The 27,713-nt window shown below is 44.9% G+C and overlaps 1 protein-coding gene across 1 annotated transcript in view; it reads right to left on the bottom strand.

Moving 5' to 3' along the window:
* Positions 1-659: 659 nt before the first annotated feature.
* Positions 660-27,713, bottom strand: part of adgra2 (adhesion G protein-coupled receptor A2) — a 38,854-nt gene continuing 11,800 nt past the window's right edge. The window contains exons 2-19 of the mRNA XM_070965408.1: positions 21,290-21,361; positions 11,258-11,329; positions 10,167-10,238; positions 9,994-10,065; positions 8,720-8,883; positions 8,107-8,320; positions 7,779-7,943; positions 7,502-7,700; positions 7,250-7,399; positions 7,004-7,165; positions 6,173-6,373; positions 5,839-6,028; positions 5,103-5,311; positions 4,890-5,017; positions 4,679-4,802; positions 4,452-4,600; positions 3,625-3,714; positions 660-3,470 (exon numbers count right to left, since the gene is read on the bottom strand). Coding sequence (XP_070821509.1) covers positions 2,051-3,470; positions 3,625-3,714; positions 4,452-4,600; positions 4,679-4,802; positions 4,890-5,017; positions 5,103-5,311; positions 5,839-6,028; positions 6,173-6,373; positions 7,004-7,165; positions 7,250-7,399; positions 7,502-7,700; positions 7,779-7,943; positions 8,107-8,320; positions 8,720-8,883; positions 9,994-10,065; positions 10,167-10,238; positions 11,258-11,329; positions 21,290-21,361 — 3,853 coding nt within the window. The 3' untranslated portion in view covers positions 660-2,050. The remainder of the gene's footprint in view (positions 3,471-3,624; positions 3,715-4,451; positions 4,601-4,678; positions 4,803-4,889; positions 5,018-5,102; positions 5,312-5,838; positions 6,029-6,172; positions 6,374-7,003; positions 7,166-7,249; positions 7,400-7,501; positions 7,701-7,778; positions 7,944-8,106; positions 8,321-8,719; positions 8,884-9,993; positions 10,066-10,166; positions 10,239-11,257; positions 11,330-21,289; positions 21,362-27,713) is intronic.

Genomic DNA, 27,713 nt, shown 5'->3' on the forward strand with positions numbered 1-27,713 from the left:
CAAAGCCGGATGAAATCACTCTACCTTGTATCTCTCACTGAATTCTTAGTGTCTAGAACTTCGTCTGCCTGCCAGGCCTTCATCATGATGATTAAGAGCAAATGGATTTCAGGAAACATCCCTTTAATAGTCGATCATATCTGGGGCATAAAGTTAAGAACATGTCTCACATCACCACATTTTTATGGGCTTGTGGAGGCTTGTGGAATATGCAAAACAGCGTACACACGAATGACTGAATCTTCCAGTAAGTGAAGAAAGCTGAAACATTTAGCAGAATCTAACATTCACTTATAAATGATAAAAAATGTGAATTATTGAAAAGCCATTGACAGTTGCTCCATTCTTTATCAACACTGCATGAAAACATGTTTTACAATGCTTAAATAAACATTTGCTCTATCTTGCAACCTGGAAATTATGAGCAAAATCATTACTGATACAGGTTAGCTCAAGATTAGATCTAGGTATTCAGCTGTGGCCATCTAAGAAGGTGTGCACAGATAGCAGTATCTCCACCAAACATTTGAAGTACCTGAACATAATGACACTGAAATTCATACTGAATCATGAACAAGACAACTCTGTCGTCATGTTTGTATTTGTTTTCCATGAGTGGTTTGATATAAGTGACGGTCACATTGAATAGATGATCATTTTCATGTCTTACATCCTGTTCAGGGCTGATCCACAAGCTTATAGTTCACATATAATATACAATAGTATGCATGACAGATTGACCATATTAAACACCTAACAGTAACAACATACAATATGCGATTCTCTGGATTTCATGACGACTTCCCCCCAAAGAACAATGGGGAAAAGCTGTGACAATGAGCTGCATAGTAGAAACATTATTTCCTGTTAATGTAATTTCCTGAACTGCAAGTGTTGCAAATTGTCTAAAAACAGAAGTCTGGCTTAGGTTTTCGTAAGTCCACACAACATGAACGCCACATTCTGACTGAATTCATTCAAAAAGCTTATAAGCTGCATGCAGTGACGTTTTTTGGTCAGGCTCCTGATATGTGATAAGTACTTTGTGGATACTCCTATGAGAAATGTTCCATACTAACACCTCTAAAATTATAGTGAGAGGGTTCCCTGTTAAGTCAGCATGGGCTGGATGAGTTTGTCATTGCAAAACCTGTGAGATTCACCTGTGAGATTCAGCTATCACATTTCTCATGCCTGAAAATGACCCAGAAGTTTCTCTGCCACCCAGGAGGGGGCAGTAATCCATGCGCTTCAACAGAAAAACTATTCCTCCGGTAGTGAAAATGGAATAAAATGACTGGTTGAGAGAAAGCCAATTGTTTTTTCCCCTTTCTTTCTTAATTTATTCGAAGAGGGACACCTGCCAGTGCTGATGGGACTACATAGAAATAAAAATGAAACATGATCATCATATATTCAAAAGTCTCACATAGCTTTTTTAATTCATTCAGAGATTCTGTACAGCCACATCCATGCAATTACTCGTATGCATACATACACACACACACACACATACACACACACACACATACACACTCCCATGCACGCATGTACACACAAAACATTCAGCAGCATACACGAGCACATGCAAACAATTACTTGAAGCAAATATAAGAGTGAAAAGTTGTCCACAAATTAAATGCATATAGCTGTACTTTTGAAATGGACCATCTTGCAATCCATTTCATGCTATAGTTGATATGCATAGAAAAATCACAACTAAAACAGTAAAGCTTTCATTAGACATCCAAAATCAACATCATATGTCAATTTCAGAGACATCTTGTCCTTTTTTTGTGAAATGAATAAAATAAGTGAGTATCTTATATTTGAAAATGACTTTTAAAAAAAAAAACCTGCCTTATTATTTTTACCATTTCACAGCACTCTTACAACGCGGAGGCAAAAGTACCAGTTTAGTGTCCTGGATGCCTTCATGATTTTATATCTTAAATTATATAATTATTATAATCAAGAGACCATTAAAACATAACCCAATCATTTAGGAGTCCATTAAGGTCATGCATAGAAGTTCACATATAAGTATAGGTTACACCGTGGTTTCACTTTTCCACAAACCACTCTTCATTCCAACGGAGCTCTGGGATTGGTCTGTGCCACTCATGTCCTGCTCCAGCTCGAGCACTGAGTTTTTTAGGGTGCCGTTTGGGGCAGCGGCCCCTGGCACAGTGGTGGTGACACTGTTCAAAGGGTAGGAGCAGCGCTTAGTTTCTCGCTCTGCAGCAGCTGCCAGTTTCAAATTGTCTCTGCTGGCACATCGTCTCTGAGCGCCGTGCATGGCAGCTCTGCTGGCCATAGAAGGCAGCAGGGGGAAGGGTTTGCGGCTCCCGCTGCTGCCCCCATCGCTTCCCTCTGAGGGGCTGGTTGCAACTGACTCTCCAACGCGTTTCCCATTGGTAAGCGGGCTGGCCTGGGTCTCTGAAAGGCTGTGGTGGATGCTGCCATTCTCACTCGTGGCCTGTTTGTAAACCCCATGTGAAGCACTGAGGTGCTCTAAACCAGTGGGTCCTAAAGCTCCCAGGCTGCCCCCACCTCCAGCAGTCCTTAAAGCTTTGAGACGATAGTGACCTCGGCCCTCGCCCCGATGGTGATACTGGCTGCTTCCTTGTTTAGTTCTGCTACTCACTTTCCTTCTTTGGGGATGCACTGGGGCTGCAGAGTTAATGGTTGGTAGAACATTGTTTGTTGGCTTGGTGATGTTGTCAGTGCTGGTGCTGGTGTTATTGCCTGCAGGAGCACGCGAAGAGTTGTTTGGATTGTCTTGCGTCACCTGCAACAGGTTGGTGAGCTTGCAGGGACCAGGGCCCACGCTGCTGATTCCACTTGGCGTGGATGATGACCGAGCTGATGAGGAGTTATGAGAGTCACCTGGTGGATGGCAGTTGATGAAAAGTTGTGATCCCTGCTCAGAGGTCTGCACTCCACTCCCGGTAGTGCAGGTGTGCGTGTAGGTAGACATGGGATGGGAGCGGCGATAGCCTGGGCAACATGCCAGCCACGAGGCCTGCACATCCAGACGTCGGAAGCAGTGATGTATCACCAGAAACACCCCCAAAACTATGGCAGCCATCCCATAAAGACAGCTGAACAACAAGCTAGTGTGCCCCGTCAGCCACATTGCCATGGCTCCACAACACCACAGAACCACAAACAGGAAGTGGGTTGCCACAAGCACCAAGAACTGTGTCTTCAGTGAATACTGGTCCTCTGGCGCCACAACAGGGTTTATAGGTCCGACCACTGAGTCTGTGGAGAGGAGGCTGGTGCTTCCTGCCAGTGCAGGCTGGCTCCCAGTCACAGGAGAGGACAGGGTGGTTCCGGTGCATTCTTTGGTCTCACGGTGCCTCAGGCGAAACACAGTGCACAGGAAATAGATCCAGGTCACCAACACCACTAAGCCAGCAGGGACAAAGAAAGACCCCAGACTGGGGCGCCACACTAGCCAGCAGCTGCAAGAGGCAGAAAAGAAGTAAGGGGGGTCAGTGCACAACAAGGACATGTCTGTGTATTCAAAATATCAAAAAGAACTATGTGCTTCAGCACCATGCAAAAAAACACAAAGTCAAGGGCCAAATAGCTCAAAGATAAAAGAGAAGTACTTACTAAGGGCTGTTGTCTCCATAGTTGTTGACATTGACAGCTGCAGTGATCCCACAAATGATAAGAGGGACTCCACCAGCTATCAAATAGAACCTTGACAAACAATAGAAAACATATCAAAAACAAGTTCGAAGCTGCAGGTTTAGAAATAGAGTAGTTCTTGTTTGTGCCACAGGATGCTGTGCGACCTTTGGCTGCTACAATGTTTTTTTAAAGTGCATGTCAGTGTCATTTTCCTTTTCGTGTTTTTATGTCTCTCTGACCTGTCTGTAATCTGAACGGAGCTGTGTGATCCTTCACTCTCTTAGTGGGCAGAGTGTTACAAGGGTCAGTACAGACTCCAGAAGTCTGTGATTTATTGTGGTCTGATCCCATGTGGCCGAGTGGGCAACAAAGGGGTGTTGGGAGGGCCAGTGAGGTCAGTGTATGATCGCAGCTTCAGGACCACAGGGGCAGGGGGAGGAGACACAGAATGGAATATTTGGAAAGACAGCGCACCCTCTGAACCACCCTGCTCTGATTTATGATGACCCCCTCTGCTGCTGTTACATTGGTTCCATACATACATTCCTCCCCTCCCCCACCCCGAATTCATGTTGGCTTATATTTTTTGTGCCTTACAGCAATACTCTGTTATGTCCCTCCAAGGTTTCCTTACAAACAGAGGGACTTTGGTTGTTGGGCACAATGACCCCCTTTGATTTAGCACAGTCTGGGTGGCCATGCACCAGCAGTCCCGCATCTGCCTAAAACATAAACCATATTGACAGCAAACAACAAACCCATGGCACAGGAAGTGGGTGAAGGTGAGTTGTGGCTTGCTCGCTGACCTGAGCATAGGTCGCTGTGTAGGTGGAGCAGGAGGCTCTCCCTCCGGCTGCCGGGGCATTCTCCACACAGCCTCTTTGTAGATGACCCTGGCACTGACTCCGATCCACAGCAGGGTCGACAGCGAGGAGTAGTGCAGGGCGATGCCCACCTGTCACATGTTACAGTCAGACATCAAGCTTACATGCCGCTATTTGAAATGAGAAGAGTGCGTAAATTCAGGACTTACTGCTTGGCAAACCACTGGGTAACTGGTCAAGCTTATGCCTCCTGCGTAGATGGCTGTTGTCATGGCGATGTGGAAGCAGGTATTCAGTAATGTGTGCCAGCTTTTTCTTGATATGTGAATAGAACTGTAGGGGCACAGCGTAAAATAATGAGGAGATGAAGAAAAAACAAAGAGCAGCAAGAAGTCTGTTTATGCACATGCTCTGCAGTACCTGTGGTGTAGTATGTGTGTGATGATGATGGTGAAGAGGCAAAAGAGGAGCACTGCAGTGCAGGCATAGACCACAGGGTGGAGCACCCTTACGGAGATGGGTGTGGAGTTGGGGAAGTCAGGCACCTCCTACAAAGAAACACACAAATGAAAGTCTCATTCAACCCTGGTCATCCTGGATGAATGCTGACTTGAAGAGTCGAGGCTGTCCTACCTGCAGCACAGCATAGTTGCTGAGCAGAGAGCAGCGAATCGTGGAGGTGCTGCTGTCACTGTGGACCAGCTGACAGCCATCTGGGCTCCAACTTCCCTGTTTCTCCAGTGCCTTCAGGCTCCACTGGGCTGCCACAGCATCAGTACCAGGGGACAAGTGGCGCAGCGAAACCCAGATGGGCTCTGAGTGGTTCCACATGTTACAGCCATCTGCCACAGAGAGGGGGAAATGACCAATACAACACTGTACCGATGACTGGAATGTTTATTGTGCAATGAACTGAAAGATCAGTCACGGATACTTTTATTGTTAGACAAATCAATTTGTGAGTCCATGTTCCCTCAGTTTGTCTCATATTCTTTTATATTGAGTTTCTACAATTCCCAGAATTGCCCTTGTAAGGCTGGGACTCACAGTGCTCTTTATATGGTGGTGGAAAGAGATAAAATGATAGCCATCAAGGTCCAGAAAAATGAAAGGACAAAGAACAGCGCTGTGGTTTGTCTGTCTAGTAGCTCAGAAAAAGACAACTCAATCATTTTTTTCCAGTGAGCGTCTTCCCATTGTCCAGCACCATTGACAAATATGCAAAAATACAACCAATGCTACTGTTATTGCTGAAAATCCATATAAAACTGTAGCATGAGAATGACAAAAGGCCCAGAAATGCTCTGCACTGTTTAAATGGGAGAAAACAAAGCTGGTTTCACTGCATTAGATTGAGAAGTTTCCTTACCTAGACCAACAAAGATGACGGGAGTGTTGACGCTACGTCGACGAGAGTGTTCCCCAGTGCCGCTTGAGTTCCCAGACAGAGGGAAAAAGCTGCCGGTTCTGAAAGCTACAAACTGCAGCTTACAGTCTGCAGGAGCATCAGGAGGAAACAGACTAGCTGGGAGAGTCACCGAGGCCAGGGCTACCGAATTCTGGAGAAAAAAAACACAAGACACATGCACATTTTGTATTTATTGTTGAAATCTACCAGTATATGCAGATGCAGTAGGTGACTGAAAGCACAGTATGCAGTAATAGCAGCCACAGGTGGACGCCTGAGGGAGCTCACGCCTCACCTTAAGTGGAAAATTGTTGAGGGAGGTGTTATGGGAGCCGGTGCTGCAGCGGAAACGAAGCTGCTGCTCATGGGTGGATTCTGCCATTTCCATTCCCACGCTGACCATGGAGACGTCACGACGCTGATACGCAGTGCAGGTAATGCCAGTGAAGTGAGCTGGTCGAATCAAATGGGCCTCCATCACAATGTTCCTAGACACCTGTAAGTATCAGCAAATGTAAATGGTAAAGATTGCTTCCATAGAATGTCATTTGTTCATGCTGGTAAGGTGTCATTTTCTGGGAATACCATTGTTTTGCTGGCAAAATAAGGATAAAAAGATAACTAAAAATATGCAAACGAATTCCAGAAAAGTTGCATAAAACAAAAAATTATCACAGAATGTGATACTGTTTTAATCCTTTTTGACACATACTCAACTGAAAACAGTATAGAGACAAACTATTTAATATTCGACCTCATCAGCTTCATTGATTTTTGTAAATATCTGCTTATTCTGAATCTGATGCAGCAACATGTTTCGAACAAGTTTGGACAGGAGCAACTAAAGACTGGGACAGATGTGGAATACTCCAAAAACACCTGTTTGGAACATTCACAGGTAAACAGGTTGATTGGTAACAGGTGATAGCATCATGAGTGGGTTGAAAGGGGCATCCCGGAAAGTCATTCACAAGCGAGGATGGAGCGAGGTTCACCACAAATTTGTGAACACATGATTGGATAAAGGACATTACTGCATTGACTCAGAAAGACTCTGCAAAACCATGGTTGATAAATACAATTTGTTTGTTTACACAGAGTCCTAACGTAAGTCAATAGTGCCTACCATGGAGAAGTCCTGAGCATGACTGTGTAGCTGAGGCCAGGCCAACGTCTCTAAAGAGTAGACGATGGAGCTGCAGGCTCTCTTCTCTCTCTGGGCCAGAGCGAGGATCTGGCCGTCGACCTGCATCAGGTTACTCCCCATCTCAACCAACACCTCTGACAACTGGAACAAACACACAGAAGTTTTACAGTAACCGGGTAGTTCAGTCAAAAGAAAACATCAAATACATACACACACAATTCTGACCTCTCGCAGCTGTTTGACATATTCCATAAACTTCTCCATCATTTGTGCCACATACAGCACATCAACAGAGTCAGTGAAGCCTGCAGCCTCCAGGGTGTATGTGCGCACCTGGTGTGCCACAGTGACAGCGTTGGAGGCATTGATGGGCCTCTGTAAAACAAGAGCAAAAGCAGAACGTCATGAAGGTGAATCCACACAGTGTTAACAGGAACCATGCGCTGTGGTAAAGCTTGCTCTGACAGCACTACTGACCAAGATGAAGGTATGCAGGACACGGGTGATGCCATTGGTGTAGTGACAGTCTGAATAGTCACCCTCTTGCCACTTTCCAGAGCGGTCACAGTATCGAGAGGCTTTTTTCTGCTCGATACCTCCTTCCACAGACAGGGAGGGGTAACGCAGCTGCAGGCAGTACTGATGTGAGGTGATACCTGCCAGAGTTCTGGGCCACCTGGGGATAAAAAACGAAGAAGAATGAGAATGCTGAAACCTACATCATGCAATAACCATCACTGTAAGTGTAACTAACCTGAACTCTCCACGATTGTTGACAACTTTGTCCTCTGGACAGAAGGAGGCACTGTTCTCCAGAACCACTATTTCAACACTGCGAGATGTATTGCCCCGCCCAGTAGAAACCACACACTCCCACTCTCCCCTGGCCTCCACATGTACGTTGAATAAAATAAGCTCACTGGATAAAGAGGCAAGAGACAGCTCATTATAACACATTACAACCACATTCAGCAATGTGTGTCTGAGCTAGTTAAACATTCTTCTTTAAGTTTATTCACTCCAAATTGGAATAAAATATATTAACAGACAGCATCTTCAGACGACAGAGTAAGTTTCTGTACCTGGTGATGAAGGTGCAGTCATGCAGCACATTGTTCTCCAGCTGGACACCCATCTCCGGGTCAGAGGTCACCAGCTGACCATTGTGACGCCAGTGCAAGGTGGTGATCTTGTCCACCAAGGCGGCAGTGCAGTGGAAGGGCAGCCGATCGCCTTTGAAGACCACCTGACGCTGGGACGGCAGCAGAGACAGGGTGTGCAGCTCCAGAGGACCATCTGAGCAACACGGTGGGAAAGGACACAGATGTGACCGTTACACATCACCCTGGATTATTTCTGCTGCTCTCTCATTACTCAACCTCAGCTAAATGTTTCCACAGAAGCTATTATGAGTCTGCTGTTCGAGTGCAGATTGGATGCAGGCAGCGGCAATTCGTAAATGCAACCCACAGGATTAGTTGTCAACACAGCTCACTGATACTTGCAGAAATATGTCCCTGCTGAGCTGCTGGGGTTGATCCCTTTCCACCCTTTTGGTTGCTAATTCTTAGTAATACTGGGACGATCTTGAGCACTGTTATAAGTGCACTGTCACTGACATCCACAAGCCAACGTTCTCTGCAACAGAGCGGTGAACCGCCTCATTCGTATGTCTCATTCTAGCCATGCTCTCACCACAGCTCAGCTGGCTTTCCCTTAGTCCACGCAGGGGCTTTCCCCTCAGGCTCCTGGGGTAGGCACACAGGGTTTCAGGCCCCAGCCGGGTTGAACTGCTGCGAAAGAAGCCCGGGACCCAACGCAACCCACAGTCACATGACAGGTAGTCTGAGTTGAAGTTCCTGGAGAGAGAAGAGAGGGTGATTTATCATGGGAGATAAGAGAGTTTTCACTTTTCACTCCTCATGGCTCGGGCCAGCGTTGCCTCTCATCATAGGCTCAACATATCATACCGATACATGACAACAAAATACTTACAGCCATCCTCACTATATATCTGTTACATGTTAAGGATTTATTGTTTTCACTCTTTCACTGTTTTATGTAAGAACTACCAGTACTGCATATAAAACAAGCAAATGTTTGAAAAATCTGCAAGTATAATAAATAATAATCATAAAAAACTTTATTTCCAAAGCACCTTTCACACAGGGGGTGTAACTTAAAGTGCTTTAGAGCGAAGACACAAGAGAATGAACAAAAAGAGGCAAATTAAAACAAGTAGAAATATGCAAGATAAAAAGCAATCAAATGACAAATAAAAGAGGCAGCTAACAGCAAGAACAGATATGCCATTAAAGACAGAAAAAAGCATGAGAACAATGAAATATGCAAAGGATAACAGTGAAATAAAGGAAGAATGACAGTTAAAGGCACGTTTTCAGCTGTTATTTAAAAATGTTCTACAGTTTTGGTGCATAATTAAAAAAGCTGATCGGCTGATTTTCTTTCTTTCTTTGTGTCAGTTTGTATTTTAAAAACTGGCAGCAGAGGATCTAAGAGGCTGTGAAGGATTACAAACAACAAAGACTTGGTAACGTAGGCTGGTCCCAAATAATTAAGAGCCTTGTAAACAATAACAGAACTTTAAAATCAATCCTGAAAGGTTGGCTAAGACTGGGCTGATGTGCTCTCATTTTCATGTTATGGTTAAAAGAAGAATTCGTTTAAAAAGAAGAAGTCTGTCACATCTTATCTTCTGATTTATTGTAGCATAAGTTCAAATCTGCTTTTCATCCAGAAATAATACACAGACAAAAATATCCCAATTTAAATAAATACATGCCAAATAAATCCTCACTGCTTATTTGAGTTCTGTCAGTGTGAGCAAAATAAATATGAACTGAAATAATAAATGTCGTCTCTGTCTACAATATTTGTTGTTTTATTCCGACATGGAAAGACATCGTGAGAGGGAATTTTGTGGAGTGCCGACAGTCTCTGACACTCACACTAGCTTGAGGGACGGCAGCTCCTGAAACACTCCTGGGTCCATGGTTGATATGATGTTGCTGGAGAGATTTCTAGCAGAAAACAAGTTAGACATGAACAAGTCAGCTCGGTGGCTTCCCCCACAGTTTGGAAAGTGCAGTATTTTCATGGAATCAATTTATCTGCCTCTTACAGTTTGGTGAGATTGGTCAATCCCTGGAACATGTCTGCAGTCAGGCAGCCAATGCGGTTGTTGGACAGGTCGCTAAAAGGTTGAAAAGACAAAGGAATGCGTGAATCAAGAGGGCTCATCTCAGTCGCAGATTGTGATATCTCGACTCTTTCAGTGTTGTTTTTGTGATATCGCATCAAACCCTACATACCTGAGTGCAAGTGAAACTGAGCAGGACCTCTTTCCAGCTCTCATTTCTCATTAAATAAATACTGATCATTTACCTCTTATATTGTCCACAACTTGGAGGTGTAGAAAGTCGAACATCTAAACAAGCATGCCCACAGTCCCTGCCACTTTCTCTTATCTCTACTCCATGGGAGCCCAGTAAAGGTTTTTCACCGCAGGGATAAAAGCAGGGCCCCTGTTCTACCGTCCACCTCTGAGTGTGATGTATAGGCGCAGCCAGAAAGGGATCTGCTCTGCTGCACCTCTGACACTACCCAGCGGAGAGCTGTCCAGAGCATGTGTTTATCTCCCCCTGTTTGTTTTGAGAAGCCCCAGACCTTGCAGGGAAAACACAAGTAGGGGGAGGAGGGAAGGGGAGTCACGCGGTGCGGCGCAGGCGACCAGCTCCGACCCACGCCGCAACCAGACCTCGGTGTCCAAAAACACAATGAGTGAGCAGCGAGTGGCTGCAAACAGCCGCCCTGTCACATCCAATGACGTGTGAGGAGGCTCTGAGGTTTCCACAGCGGTGCGGCGGGGCACCAGAGATGACACTGCAAGGCCCCCACAAGGCTCGGTGGAGAGACTTGATGAACGAGGCCTTTATTGTCACACTAACACCAGGAGCTCAATATAACACATGCCACGAGCTGCCAAAACACAGTCTACTTAAGATAGATGTGAGGAGACGTGTGGGCTTGTCCCTTCCCACAACAACAGTGAATTTGGCACATGATGCTGCACATATCAGAAAAAAAACTCCTTCACTTGTCTCATACCGAACAATTGAATTCAAAATTTCCCTGCCTGTGTTTATAATTTCTGTTAATATGTTTGCTGCTCTGAACCTGAATGGAATGTGAATCATGTTAATGTCTACTTACAGTTTCCGAAGCTCAGACAGGCCTTGGAAGGCTCCGGGCATGATGGTGCTGATTAAGTTGTGCTTGAGGTCCCTGGGGAGAGAGAAAATGTTAGGTCAGTCAGAAAGCGCATGCAGGGATGATGCTGACATATCTTGCTGAGAATTAAATGCCTGTTTATATGGTAATTTGTAGCTGGAGCTAGCAGCTTGGCTTTGTATAAAGAGTGGAAACAGGGGAAAACTGCTAGCCTGGATCAATTCAAAGCTAACAAAATCCTCCAGCTTATTGATTAGCACGTCTCATTTGTCTAACGTGTACAAAAACTGAGGTGTAAAGATGACAGCTGCTGATTAACAGTTAACACACATTAGTGCTGGACTATTCCTTGGCTGGCATATATTCCAAGAAGTTCCAGCTCAGAACCAGGAAATAGTCTGGTGCACAACTCTCGTAAAATTATTGTTTTTCACACTTTATTTTTTTGGAAGAATTAAAAACATGAAATGCAATTTGTTAATTTACTGAGCTTTAAAGCAGATTTTACATCCTTTGTGCAGAGCCAAGATCGCTGTTTGCCCCTGTTTTCAGTCTTTATGCTAAGCTAAGCTAACTGGCTGTAGCTTAACTCTTGATGGACAGACATGAAAGTGGTGTCAACTGTCTCATCTAACTCTTGGCAAGAAAGCGAATGAGCACATCCCGCAGTTATTTTGACACTCAGACTTCAAGAGAAGGCTTCTTCAAGATTAAAATGAAGGGGAGTGGACACATTTCCTAAACTGGCTCCTCCAGTGGGACGCAGACGGGAATTTCTGCACACAGACAGGAAATCTTATCCCATCAGCCACCTGGGCTTGAGGCTAGCAAGATGCAGATATTTGACCAAATAAAATATTAGTGGAATCTAAAACTGCTAGCAAGGAGTTGCTAGTTTTCGTCTTGTTACAAAAGGACTCTTCCCATGATAAACTTTGCAAATGTCCGTTCCTTTAACTGCCTTTGAGGATCTAATTTCAAACTATCCGCTGCATTTTCTCCACCCTCTTCCCATTCCGTACCCACACCCATGTACTCATCTATTCAGCCAGATGCCCCTCTCCATCAGCTAACCTGCATTAGACTTTGAGTCCAAGTTTTTTATTGGCCAGATGGGAATAGCGAGGTTAAAGCAGGTCAGGAGACGGATGGTTATCGTCAGGACGTGGCTGGAATGTGATCCATGTTCCTACAGCATGAAAAATGCCTGCTCCCATCGGACTGGTTGCAGAGGAGGATTTCCTTTCAGGAGCTCAAATGCATCACCACTGTGGCTGCATTTTTGTCTATTTCACTTCTGCCCAAGATGCCACTGTGGTAGGCAAGACCTCAGGGGACTTTCTGGTCCTTTTTTCCACAAAGATTATCTGTCATCGCCGCTCTTGACTGCGCTGCCTCACACCATGTGCAACCTCAGGCATCTCTTAACCATTGTCTTGTCCGCTTTCCAAGAGATGAGTTATTTTCATCAAAGTAGGGCAGGAAAATTGTTTCAGAAAATGGCTTCCCGTAAAGGATTAGATCGTGTGGTATGGCTGGGATAGAGTCAGAGATCAGGGGTTTTGCTGTTGGTCCAAGCGACCATCACTCATATCTGGATTACAGATGGGAGGCAGGTTATAATGATGGAGCAAATCTATCTGGTCTTGGACGAAAAGACTGAGGTCTGTTGTGTTTGTCTCCGAGCAGACAGCCTTGGACAGCTCAGCCCAGCTCTTTGAGAGCTTGCCAGCTTGTCAAACAGAACACTTTGCAACAACTTCTTAAAAAGGTGGCGACGTTTCCACCTCTATGAATCTGACCGAGCAGTCACAAAAAATCAGCTTGGAGCTTTATAAACCTCACAATTAAAGAGGAGTGTGTTTGCCACAGATGAAGGACACTCTGCAGTATATGTGTGTGTCTGGCCTTAAAATGCATGTGGTAATCTATGTGTGCCCATATGCCCCGCTCTGAATGTACATGTGTTTTTGTGCCAGTAGCTGTATAGGATTTGTTGACCAGGAGAACAATACTGCTGTTTCCAGCCTGTGTGTCCCGGGGCTCATTAGTGCAGCGATGAAAGACGAGGCACTGCCCACTGTTTCCTCTCTCTGATGACCGTCTCTCCCTCCCTGTCTGTCCCTTTCACACCCATGCATTTGCATTGTAACACTGACCTCCATGCATATGCACTCAAACATGCATTTACAAAGGGATGAAGGCAGCACTACGTAAGCAAGAACTCATGGAAACACCAAATCCTGATTAGGTTACTAGATGTCAAGTGTCTCATACTGGGATTGAACATCTTGTTATGCTGTACATCTCAATTTTAATAATCCTGGATGAAATTACAAGACTGAGTAACTTTATATACCACAAAGAATAAATAAACATGCATTGTGTATCTAAACGAATGCACAAGCACCAGCATTAACACAGATCATTTTCTCTTTGCATGTAATGCAATGGGTAACACTCTTTGCCTGGAGACTTACAGTAACCTAAAGCAAACATGCATGACCTGCACTGAACCACGGACATTTTATACCAATGAAACAGGTGCTGAGAGCCACAAACTGGCACATGGCACTGATAGTATGTAGCTTATAAGCACGTCAAACTTTCTCAAGATGAACATTTTGCCCACTTTCACAAACTCTAACTAAATAGAAATCCCACCTCAAACATCTGCATTTCCTTTATACCCGGCCTGAGAGGCGTACGGTGCTGTGTGTGCTGAGTGTCAGCAGTCCACTACTTCTGATACACTCTCTTATCACCAAGATGGGGAATGTGGAGGAGGTCACCAGAGTCAACAGGACTGTAAGCGGTAGCCAAACGCTTAGCCCTGCTGTAGCCCAAATGCCACCTCCTGTCCACCACCATGATTCAGATGAAATCTCTGCTGCAGCCACTCATCCGCTGAACTCTCAGGTTTATTTCCAGCTTCATTTCAAACCTACAGTGCAATAAGAGCCGCAGTTCCAGCAGGCTTCATGCTGGGGCGATGACTTGCCGGTTTGCCCTCTGTAGTAGGCAGCGCCCTACTTGACAACAGCTTCACAGCTCAGTGACCTTGACACTGATGACAACTGCTGTCACTGAGCAAGAGGATCATAGCAGACGACTTCAAAGCCTCACGCTTGATGAGCAGGAAAATATTCTGGTTCAAAAGGTTAGAAGTTGCAACTTGTAGCTATTACTTTTTCATTATCTTCAGGAGCAGCATGTGTTTCTTCAAAAAGATACATGATTGGTGGTGACACATTATTGTTATGACCATGGTCATCCCCTTTGAATTATGCTTTGTAACCCTCAGAGTGCAGTGCTTTATCCCATTCGCCACATGTGGCCCGTGTGATTGGGCTGTGACAGACTCAAGCTCACTCCCAGCCAAGAAGGGGCCATTGTCTGCTGCCGCTGGGCCTAACACCAGCGGCTGCCATTAAGAATGTCTTTTTTTCCCCCCAAACTCCTCCTGATCAATGGGGCTGGTCCTCTGCCATTCTGAAGAGTCATTTCTCTGTGGGTATATGGGATGAGCACCTGGGCCCCATGCAGGCTGGAGAGGAGCGACGTGCTTGTAGGGCAGCAAGAGGGTAATAATGAAGACATGGTCTGTAAAGCGCTCCAGACGTGGAGTGCTCCATTATCAGGAGCGCAGCAGCAGGGACTGGAGTGCTCCACTGACATTGTTTAGGCCCTGGCCCCGGAGGGAGCTGGGAAAATGACTGAAGCCAGGGAATGGCCACTCATTATCGCCAGACTGGAATCAAGAATTTCCTGTTCCTGGAATTTTTTAATGGAAAGACATGACATTAGAGGGCCAGTTTCTATACTATAATCATTTTTTTCTCTTGATGCAAAGCAATACGAGCAACTGCCTGAAGACAGAAACAAATATTAGATGTGTATGGATGGATTAAAGGTATGTTGGGAAAAAAAGGGGAGGGGGGGACTGGCACTTTGGTTCCCGAAAGAGGTCAGCGGAGACCATTTTTGTGCCGCGTGTCATTTCCTGTCTGGTTGGTGTGTCTCGCTTAGACACACCAACCAGAGCTCGTTTATTTTTACAGTTTCCTTTTCTCCTTTTTTTACTAGCTAGCTTTCCCCTGTAGGGAGGGGCAGGTGGGTTAGGGGTTTCAGCGCTGAGCAAAATCGTCCCTGTGTATGGCCCCGCAGACCCCACCTCCCAACTCCTCAACACACTTGCTCACAATGGGGGCTCTGTAACACAGGCCCCAAACGTACTCCTGCCTTCCCCCCAAAACAGGAAGCCGGGATCTGCCGAGCTCTTGTTATTCTGCTAATTTCCTGCTTTGCTGCCCCTTCCCCAGATTATTTTCTTTATTTTTTTCTGGTTCCTCTCAGATTGGACGTACGTAAACCAGTTGCTTTGGCGGAGCCATGAAGCTATTATTCATAAAATTTTGTGCCTTTTGGCTAACTATTGGAGAAATACTTAGATATTTCCTTTCAAACCTGGACAATCACCGCCTGATCATCCACTGCCATTACTGTACTATGTACATATCAGGCCTTCAACTCTGCTCCTGAATGACTGAAACATAAACTGCAGAATCAACTGCAGGGTGCACAGTAATAGCGATATACACTTTTATTTGAAGTGTAAAATTTTCTAGATTGATTGTATGTTTCTATAGTCTGCAGCAAGAGCAGCTGGAGATTATTCTGCCAAAGAAAACTCTGGAATCATGGACTGTTATTGACTTCAGTTCTGGCTTTTGGAGCGAGGGGGGGGCTCATGCCTGCTGTGGCAGCTCTGTTAATTTCACGAGCTCTACTGGCATACGCAGCAGCAATCAGAAACAATGAAGGTTTATGGTTTCAGCGGGACACACAGTAGATCACAATATTTGTCCGTCAGATTAATGATCATGTCAAGTCAAACGCTGAGAGAAAAGGTGATTACATGCTATTGTTTTTCTGTTTTTCCAGATCCAGATCGTACTAATATTTATGAAACAATATTGCTGCAGTTTGATTTTATCAAATTGAGTCATTCAATCTGAAGTTAGCTGATAAATGAATAGGCACAGAAACAATGCACTCTTAATTGCTGGAAAGGAAACAGGAGCAAACACCTTTCATTCAAATTATCAATGAATAGTGAGACTCATGTCCGTGAGTGGATTTTCAGCCAGTAGGTGGACTACAGCATGCAGAGAGTGGAAGGGGGAGGAACAGCGAGCGAGCTGGGAGAGGGGAGATGCAAAAATAAAGCAGAAAAGGAACACAAACGGAAGTGGGGGGAAGCAAGTCCAGAGAAAGCTCAAGTTCCTCTGCAGGAAGATGCCATTGAAACCATATCAAGTTTGCCGAATAAGTGTGCGAGAGAGAGTTACTGGCATATAAAGCGTACAATTTGGTAATGGGCTTATGAGGGGGCTCACTCGCTGTTTCAATAAACCCCCAGAGCCATGACTGAGCTAGGCTTGCAATACAAACACACCCCGTTCCTTCAGTTTATCTGAAAGACACATCTGGAGTCTATCAACTCCAGCAGCACCCCCCTTTCTGTTTCCACACTCCAGCACGCTTAACCCCTTCCTCACCCGCTCCACCCCTTAATGTCATGCACTCTCATTAGGTGACTGTTCTCTAACCGGGGGCTACTCAATGGCGTGTGCGGCAAACACACCAACACAAATGTGCATTTTTCTGTGAGGGAGCAAAGAGGCTCCCATGTACAACCTCCACAGCTGGCCTTAGTCTCTTCAGAGTGGTGGGCTGGTACAATCTGAACCTTGTCTTACCCAGACTGGTCTAGACAGAAGGGCTTCTTGCCATGTCCGCACATTCTCCACTGTTTGTACATGCTATACTGCTGCCCACCTCTGCTTTGTTCCCACTCATTAAGGTAATTTGCTTAGCCTGTGTGGAAATAATGTTAATCTCCCACGAAGAAAAACAACCTCAGATTTATATAAGCCAAACTGCAGCGAGTGTGCTTTCCTTCATTCCCTCCCTCCGTCTCCCTCTCTTTCCCTCTCTCTCTCCAGCCACCATACCATCTTTAGCCATTTCGGCTCCACTTCCCCTGTGTCAGATGGTAAAGTTGTTTAAGTTGGACTACTTCCTAACCCCAGCTGCTCAGAATGGCAGAGGCGATTTCAAGGTCGGTTCCAGTGAGGCTCAAGCGAAGACTGAGTAGCCTGTCTCCCCTTTTTGGAAAGCCGATACTATCAAGCCTAATGAATTGGCCCGGGCCAATTCTTGACCCTGATGTGATAATAGTGTATGTGTTTTCTATCATGCAGACATTTTCCTAAACACATCCAACATCTGCACATTCTTATGCACTGTGTGACTTATTGGTCACAGGTTTCAGTGCAAACTTCCCTTAATTCTTGTTGCTCTACAGGCATAAATCACAAGCAACTCCTTATTTCCTGCTCTTGACTGAAGTTATTATAAGTCAACAGGAAGTTTTTGAATCTTGCATGATATTTCTCGTGCATACTCTTGTATGTGTAGTGCAACAAATGTAAAAGTACAGTCATGTCAGGTACTGTTGGGATAATTTCAGACTCTCTTGCTGACAAAATCTATCATGCTGCCAACACCTTGAGCCTCTAACCAGTCCTAACCACAAGCCTCACTCCTGCCTTTCAGACCTGTCCACTGCAAGCGCCCTGCTGCTCCCTCATCCATCATCATCGTTGCCCTCTGCTCTCCCTCTCTGCTCCATGCTCCCTCTCTCCCTGTAGGGTGAACAGACCTGGTAATGAGGGCCCCTTGTGCCCTGCCTGTCCTGTGTCCCATGGTGCAGTGGGGCCCAGTTGGACAAGAGCCAGACTGCCTCGGCCCTCATTGCTCATTATTCTCATTACCTCGCCTCAAATCAGCGCAGGACAGGCTGCTGGGATCTGTCCGCAACTCATAAAGGTCCCGGCTCGTTAGTGGGACTGCCAGCGTCAGCTCTCATCAGAAAGGGTGTGCACAGAGGTGGAGGTACTCAAATAGGTACACAAGTACAGTATCGAAGGCTTGATGGTGTACATGAATGTGACTTATTTTGCATATGGCAAGCGCCGCCACAGAAGCCAGGTATGATTCAACTGGTGTTTCATCCCAAAAGCTGGGAAAAAATGAGGTATTCCAAGATCCAAATGTAGCTGTTGGAAGGCAAACCTATTTAAAAGAGCTACAAAAACACAGTAGTCCAGTAAGAGGGCAAAAACAAACAAGGCTAAATTGCTCCTCTGCACTTGGGTGGTTTGGCAGGTTATGAAGGCAATAGTGGCTTTGAGGAGGTTTGTCCCAATGAAAGGCTAACTGTGTAGATTGCTGCAGTGTCTGGCCCAAGCCTGGAGGAGGGTAGCCTGCCCTGGAGCTGTATTCTCCAACTAACAGCAGCAGATCAGACTGCATTCAGCTCTCAAGAGGTGTGAGTGTGTTGGTGTGAGTGTGCTAAGAGAGTTAGCAGACTCATTTGAAATGACTGGACAGGAATGGAGCGTGCCCATACTAGGAAACACACTCAGTTACTGGAGTCACAACAGAGATGGGCCGAGAGTGAGAGTGTGTGTGTGCAGTCAGGGAGCAGACCGTGTTTATCCTTGTCATGTAGGGGAAGAGATGCAGTGTAATTCCCTGATGTGTGTTTACTCAGCCCTAGTGGGCTGGCCTTTGATTACAGCACTGACCACATAATATGAGTAACTGTTCACTACTGCTCCAAATGACAAGCACATGTAGACGACACACTGGAAACAATGAGAAGACCTGAAGAGCGATGGCGGGCTGAAGAGACAAAACAAAACTCACAGTATGAACATGAACAGAGACGAAAACTCCCATACAGACCTTCACTGTAAACTCACTTCTGTTTTCATCCCTTCAAATCCTTCCATCACTGCAACAGTGAATTTCAATGTGGCATTTTTCACATCAGACAGCAATTTTACCATGAGCTCAGATGTAATTATAAGCTGTGCAGCGCTCAATTAAAGGTTGAAGACGTCAGAGTGAGTGAGCAGACCTCCACCGCTGTGTGTCAGAGAGCCAGCAGAGGTTGAGGCAGAGGAGTGAAATGAGGCCTGCATGATTTACGTGATGTCCTGTCTTTACACCAGACGCCCATATCTCCCTCTGTGGAGCATACGTATGTGTGTGTGTTACTTTAACTGCCTGTTCTGTGTCTTTCTCCCAGGTCTTTTAGTTACAAGCGTCCCGGAAAGCTCCACCCTGCTGCCCCCTGCTAGTTTTATCACTGCTCCAGCTACAAGGCCCAGTTAGTGGGTAAGCTCAGGTTACCCGAACCACCGACTCTACGGCGCTCCAGGGAACCTTGTCCGCACTTAGAAAAACAAGCAACATCAGCTCATTTTACATCAAACACTTCAAGCCACAAAGCTGATTTGGCTTTACTATCAATTTTTCTCCCAAGCAGTATTAGTCACAGGACTTTGGTTTACTGTCTTCCTGTCAACAGCTTTACCAGCATCATTGGTGCAAGACAGTTGAGGTGAGAACCAAGAACTTGGCCTTGGAAGTATTCACCCATGGCGTTCACATGCCAGACACAAAAACAGCAATTTGGCAAATGTGGCTTTTGTTCTCGACTGGCATGTCTGGTGTGAGCTCCAGCAGGTAGATACTAACAAGCTAACAACTCCAGCAAATTACCATATTTTTCATTCTTTTGACGTTTTCGAGACGCTTCATGGGTGGCAGCTCTGAGTGGCATGTGGAACTAATAACCCGTCAACATACCCACCCCCCTCCAGCAAAATAAGTGCGTCTGCCAGACTACAGTATCCAGACTGAAGCGGCTCCATGTGTGCAGTTAGCTACCAGGACGCTATAAAGCTTTACTGGGATGCTCTGTAAAACAGCACACCTTCTGGTGGGAAACACATGCTGGATAAAAGAATCTAAGCCTGTAGCCGCTAACGTCAAAGCTTGACTATGGTGAATGTAGTCAGAGTCTTTGGACTCTCCTGTCATATTGGCATGCAAACATGCTGATGCAAAGACAATGCTAACATGCCGATGCTAAGCGTGTTTATCATCTCAGCACGCTAACCTTTGCTGATTTGTAATAAATCAAAGAACTGGACAAACTGAAATTCTAACCTGATTATTGTGCTAGATGAAAAGTTAACAGATCACCTTTGCACATGCCCCTTGAATTGGGTTGTGGGTTGCCAGGTTGTGGTGACACATGGGTTGAAATTGAATGTAGCATCGTGTGTGGGTTGCGTGTGCAGATTGTGTTTCATGGATGATCTGATAACTTGCCGGACAAAAACACACAAAAAATTATGTTTTATTTAACGTTTATGGCCATTATTCATGATAAAGGTTATTATGGGAGTTTCCCGGGACACAAAAAAATGAGGACGGTGGGAGATGGCCTTAAAATATGGGAAAAATCTGGGAAACCGGTAGACAGTTGGACACGGCTATGCCGCTAGAAGGGCTAAAAAGGAATGTTCAAGCAAAATGCTACTAGGCCCCATTGCTCATTTTGGTTCCTTTCCTGTTGTCACCAGAAGTGACATTAATTTATATTGACATTAATTTATATGTCCCCTGAATTATCCTGTCTATCATCCATCTCACACCCCATTCAGAGAGATTACAATGCTACTAAGGAGGGCTAGACTGTCTGTGAACCGCAGGCAAACCTGCCAACACATACCTCCTCCCAGAGATCTCCCTTATCTTGTCCTGTGGAGTGGGGCTTACCTGATAATGAAGAACTGAAGTGTAATTATGTGAACTTTTCAACATAACTAAACTCTGTGATAGCCAGTTTGACTCCATCATCCTCCCTGCTGGACAGAAGCCCATGATTGGATAGAAGCACACAGAGCTGCTCAGATCTCACTGATATTGTCTGTATTTCTCTACAAAAGCCCTGAAGCAAGCTAAAACGACAGCTCACGCATGGACGCATAAGCTATATCTCATGTAAACAATACAATTATACAAAACAAACAAAACAATTATAGATTCTGCAGAAGTGAACTATTCTTAGATAAACAGTAGGATACTCACAGTTTATCCAAAGCGTAAAGTCCAAGGAAAGATCCATTTCTCAGAACTCGGATTTTGTTGTGGCTCAGTATCCTGCAAAGAAAAAAAAGGAACACCACAGTATTGTTAGAAATATTAGAGATTAAACTGGAGCATATCTTATGATGTTAAACTCAAACATGCTAAATTACTATCTTGGACATTGGCTTCACTGCCAAGGGTTCAGGTTTAAGCAAACACACAGTGAAGGGGTCACTAGAGGAGGATGAGAGCCATGTGAAATGTCCACTCGGTGCTGCAGACACACCAGATCAGTCTGACTAGAGACATTAGCTTAAGATGTTTCCAATTAATGCTAAAGACAGCGTAGCACATCAAGATTAGGAGGGAAGCTGTAATCTTGATAATCATTTCGCATACATTTTTTACATCAAAAGGATGTCTTTCCACATCAAACGAATGACGGCACAGGCCTTGTTAATCAGCCCTTTCCCTACCGGCAAATCATTTGGCTTATATGACTCTTATCAGACCAGAGGGCAGAGGGCCACAGGACACACTGGAAGTGAGGTTGAGATTGATTTCTCTGACGGGAGATTATGGGAAATGGATCTTTACAGTAATCACTTTGCTCTGAAGGACACTGAAAAAGGCAGTTAGGATAGAACTTTGAGTGAAGGAATAGTGTGACTTTTTGGGAAATACGCTTATTCTCTTTCCTGCAGAGAGTTAGAGAAGCTTGATACCAGTCTCATCTTGAACCCTAAATATGAAGCTATAGCCAACAAGCATTCAGTTTAGCTTAGCACAAAGACTGAAAACACTGGTACAACAGCTCCCAGTTTGGTGTATTTATCTGCAGAGACCCTGCCCTCCTTTCATATTTCGCTTCTTACTTTGATGGTTGGGATTTTTCTGGGCTGCAACCTATGGGCACTTATTGTGTATCCAACCAATAACAACATGCAGGTGAAGTCAGGACTTTATAAAAGATAGTGACCAGATGGCAGACCATAAGCAGCACGCAGCCAGGAGGAAGCTGTAAGAATGGGCGGCACAGGACTGACAATTCCTGCAACTTAACCCCTCGAAAACTCTTGTCTTTTCTCTCCTTGCTGCAGTGACGTAAGGTGTGCATCACTGCTGGGTGTGATCAGAGGTAAAACAGGTGAAACAGGCTTGAAATTTTGAACCAGAGAGGGCGGCAAAACACTGCTTTTCAGTCAGGCATTACGTTACTCTTCAACAATCTCCGCTCCCCAAACCTCACTGGAAAAACGGTGACATTTCTTATTGGGTACATGTTGAGAAAATAGCATCCATCCCTGTGTTTGAAGCCTTGTGGACAGTTGTTCCAACCCAGTCTCCTGCAAAATATGTTCAAACTGTATACAATTTGCCAAGTACTTGCCTAGATTATGTTCATTGGCAATGTTTGTTTCAAATTCAGGGAGCGTGAGGCTCTTACAGCGCACAAGATTTTAAAGGAGGTCGAAGGTGGCCGCACAAAATGTAGAGTCTGGGGTTTGCTTTGTGCATCCCATGTGTTGTTAAGTTTAGGCCACTAAGGCACTTGGGAAATGTGAGGGAAAGATTGTGGTTTTGCTTATATTGAAAAAGCCAGTGCATCCTGTCTCGAGCCTCAAGTGAATGTTGGCTTTTTCAACATTCAACCAAGACCAAGAACCCCTTTGCTATTGCAGCTACCCACGTCCCCTCAGCAGGAGCTCAGGCCACAGCAGGGGCCTGGCTCCGGCGACAGCCCGCCATCATTAACACGCCCTTCAGTTTCACATCATCTTCGCCCCTACCACATAGTGCTTAATGGGCTGTTTGCGACATTAAGTGTGTTCTTAATCGAGAGAGCTGAGCTGTGTGAGCGCCTTTAAAAGTAGGAGCGGACTGTGAACAGTCTGAGAGATTTACAGATTCAGCAGCAGCAGTCAGCCCCCCTGCTTCCTGCCACATCAATAAAAACACTGCCTTCAGCTCTGCACCTTCCAACTCACTTAATGACCAGATTTAATCATCCAGCCTTGGTACACAGGGACAAACCGACCTATCTCACTTCTTCACTTTAGTTGCTTTACTGACATCCACAGTATGAGGATGATTCGAAGTCAGAGGCTATCTATTCAAACAGCAAAGAAAAAGCCAACATGGAAAGTAAATCATCTTCTGGTCCAGACACCTCAGTCAATATCTTCATACAATTATCTGCCAGAAAGAACACCAGAGACATGTATTTCCAAGCTGAGCTGTAATCGAGGGATGAGGGCTGCTCCACTGATAATCACTATAATCCTGAAACTGAGGCCTCTCTGTCTGTTTTACTTGACATCTAAACCAAAATTATCTTTATTTCAGGTTTTGTTGTGAAAATGTGGTATATCAGTAGAATTACTATCACAGCAACCACATTCAAAGCTGGAGCCTCAGAAATTGAAATCATCCCAGATCCCATATCTGAGTTTTATTTCTAGCTTTGGGGGGGGGGAGAAACAAAAATATGTCATGTTCACAATTCCACATGAATTGTTGAAATTAGTCAAAATTATTATGTCAAGACATTTTCAGTGAGGATGCTAGTCGCTCCTCCTGTTGTGCAGCCTGTACTTGAACCTCTGACTCCTGAACCTTAAGGACTCTCACTTGACTTTGGGCACAGTATCTCTCCTCTAACTGGATGCAGGCCCGAGATGAAAGCTACAGAAGATCCGGAACTGCCTGAATAATTCAATACAGATAGGAGAGGAGAAAGTCACATCTGGCAAAGAAGCAAGCCATTTAATTCAACACAGGCAGTCTAGATACAAATAGTTCCTTTTTGACTAAGCTGACTATGCAGAAAAACTGCGGCAGGGCAGGGCACATATTTGGTTTTGGTGTACTTGAATGTGCAGGTGTGCGTAAATTTTTAGGGCGTTGATATCAATGCTGCTTCTATGGGAACAAGAAACATATTTATGATATGATTTGCAAAGCTTCCTTCTTAAAGCCTATGCAGATGTGTTTATTTGTGTGTTGTGTGCATGCATGCATGTTTGGAAAAAGTTGAAATTCACATGTGGCATCCTATCACAATAACCCTCATTTGTCTCAAGTTAAGACACATTATTTCAATTAGGTTGCTACTCTGTACACCAGGACTTGAAAGCTGACTTTCACAAATAAACAAAGGCCACAAAATGAGCTAACTGAAACCCTCCCACAGACAACAAAAGATTTCCAGGAACGCAGGGGAGTTGCAGAGGCTGGTCACTACTGTATAATCCCCAAAGCCCGATGTTTGGAGCACAGTTGTAGTGAAGGACATTGTTCTTTCATAAACAATACAGAGAGTACAACTCTGAGAAAGAGAGAGAGGCAGAACTCTGTAAACAGACAGAAATAGTCGGCGTTCCCATCAGGCTAAACAGGAAACCCAGCCAATTAGCTGTTTATTCAGAACCCGGTTCCAGAGGTCAGGGGTTGCAGAGAGAGCACTTCCTGGGCAGCCAACAGACAGATGGAGCAGTGTCCGGAGGCAGGTGACATATAAGAGTGTGTTGCTTCATCACTGGAGTATACAGAGCTTTACAAGCAAAGAAGATGAGTAGCATCTTAATCGTAGAGGTCCATGCTACTCGGAGGCCTAACATCTGCTCAGTTATGATGCCTTAACTGTACACGAGTGGCGTAAGTGACAGATCAGATGGCAGATTGAGTTAATCTGCTTTCAAGGGCAAGAAGCTGTATGCTACATGGCACGACTGCGATAACTCAGTCCAGACTATCTCTCATTCACTTAACCCTTTCAGACCACAAAGGCCTCTGAGAAATCAGATGGGCTAATTGAATCCATCTAATCTGTGGAAGAAAAAAACAGGGCCACATGTCAGGCTCCAGGATCCCATCCACCCATTTCATCTAATTCATTTACACGGAGATCAAAAAGCAGGAGGTCATATGAAAAGAGCCAGGTCAAACAGAAGCACAGACACCAGAACTTCTATGTGTGGTGCACTCATAGTGGAGGGGTTAAACAGGGTCAGGAAAACCACAGCAGACATGGAGAGCACATGTATATGCCACCGCTTCTCTGCATGGTCTGCAGTGTTTTCTATTTCCTACGAGTCTGAAATGAAAGTGAATACATGTGAATCCTTTCGTTCACGTTAAACCAAGGTAAAAACCTTTGAGTGTTGTTGAGTGGTAACAAACCTGAACCTGTTCTAAAATTGCATGATTGTACTAATAACTGGAATTTGGTTAATTGCATTGTGCTCTCTGGTGCATGTCTGATTAAATTCAGGTCTCTGTAGACTTATGTTTAGGAGAGACAGAAAAAGATCAAAAACCTTAAAAATACGCAGATAATCTGGTACAGTAAAGGGGTCACAATAGAAAAATGTATATCTTTACAAATGTTGGGGTACAATTGTAATGTTTTACTCCAAGGATTCAAACTATGGAACAACTTCACAAGTGCTCTTATTAATGGATGAAAAATCCTCCACATACAAACAAATACACTGTTCTCAAACTTTAACAAAGTACGGGGAGTGTGGATTCACAGAAACATTCAGCGTTTTTGTGGCCATTTCAAGTCATCATTTACAAAATAAAAAGTATGACTATGACTAGTCTGCTTGGTGTTTCGGTTGCATGTGCCACAGCTCAGTGTTAGCTCAGGGTTTCCCTGGTGCGTGACAGAGTGTGAAAAAGTAAAGACCAATACAAAGAGTCTTGTCTAGTAAACCGCAGCAGCTCCTCCCTGCACCGTGCCACTCACTTTGTTGGTTTGTTCAATTTGCTTCCTAAAGCCACAAAGCCTTTGAGAGCCACACAGGGGCATGACAGCATGTCGCAAATCGTATTTGCTCACTGATTTACTTCCGCCCCCCCCCAGCTGCTAAATGGAAGGCAGTCTCACTGTAACATACTGCCTCTAGTCTGGGGGAAGGCCTGTGTGTGTGTGTGTGTGTGTGTGTGTGTGTGTGTGTGTGTGTGTGTGTGTGTGTGTGTGTGTGTGTGTGTGTGTGTACCTGTGTGTCCTTTAAACTGGATCTGTCTGTCAAAGGCAGCATGTTTCCTCCAGCTGCTTTTGGTTTTGGGGTCATTGTCAACCAATCATTTCAATGAGGAATCATCTCTGTGGTGGAGCTGGGAAGGCCTGCTGTGTGGTGTACGGCACCAACGCAGGGAGCAGCTGAACAGAGTCCTTTCAGCTTTCCATATCGCAACCTGGTGCAGAGGGACAGCGAGGGGAAACACATCCTCTCCTGTCCTAACCACAGGTATACAGCTATAAACCCGACCCTGACGGAAGTCCTGTTTGCAGTCGTTTACCACTAAAGCTTTGGTGTCAGTATCTTTGCACCCTTCATACTGTCTCTGTATTAGACACATTTTATTTTTTAAGTGGGAATTATATGCAGGAAATGCTCCTTCCTGGTTTGGCACTTAGTCCTGGATGGGAATGAGATGCATTTGAGTAAGAAGCGCTGATTCCAGCTGGCCTCTGCTGCCTTCTAAATATTTAAGCATCCTGGACACTGAGCTCTGTGTAGCTGCAGGCCTCTGCTGCAAACCACAAACACAATAAGAGTCTTAAGGAGGGATTTATATTTAATAAGAATTCATCTGCAGGCTAAGCTGCCTGCTCTCATTACCTATGTATTACTCTTTACAGTCTCAGAATAAGAGTGAATACGGAGCATTTAACCAGCGGCAAACCTGGAGCCGCTGCAGTGAGGCTGCATAACGGTAACTGATGAAACAGCATGAAGACGTGAGCTCTGATGAGCCCTGTCCGACCCAGAGCACTCCAAGGCCAGCAGAGACAGAGCAACGCAGGTTCAACATAATAAAGAGAGTCAAAACAACGCGACGGGGCCACTGTGTAAACATCATTTAACTCTGGATAGGTCTCTTACCCTCGAGGACCACAGGCGAGGTGAAAGACAAGAACCCTTGAAAGAGGTTGGTAACGTGCCATAAATCCAGTCCTGATTCAGAGACCAATGGGAGCCAGATAATGAGAGTGATTTTCAATGAGTCTCAGAGCGTCATTATTGAATTAAGCCCGCTTTAATTAGCATGCTGACTGGTTGCACAGGCTGGTCTGTGTCACAGCAGTACTTAAGTTCACATAAATAAAAAATAATAATTTCGTCTTGAGGGAATTTTCCTTAGAGGTAATTAAATTCTGCTGAGAGCAATACGATTATCCACTTTTACACTAACAGCACAGCTTTTTGTGAGCACTTTAACTGTGTATGTTACAGCTGTGAACATTCTATACAAAACCAGCAGTGTTTCTTTTACTGCATTTTCCCTCTTCACTTTCCATTTGAGCGGCTTCTGCTTGCCAGAGTTGCATTTGGAGTATATTGGCAGGCCACAGAGGAGAACTAAGTGGACATGGCAGCATTTCTCTTCATATACCCATCACACACATTGC

The sequence above is a fragment of the Chaetodon trifascialis genome, chromosome 6 (genome assembly GCF_039877785.1).
Source record: "Chaetodon trifascialis isolate fChaTrf1 chromosome 6, fChaTrf1.hap1, whole genome shotgun sequence".
Classification (NCBI taxonomy): Eukaryota; Metazoa; Chordata; class Actinopteri; order Chaetodontiformes; family Chaetodontidae; genus Chaetodon; species Chaetodon trifascialis.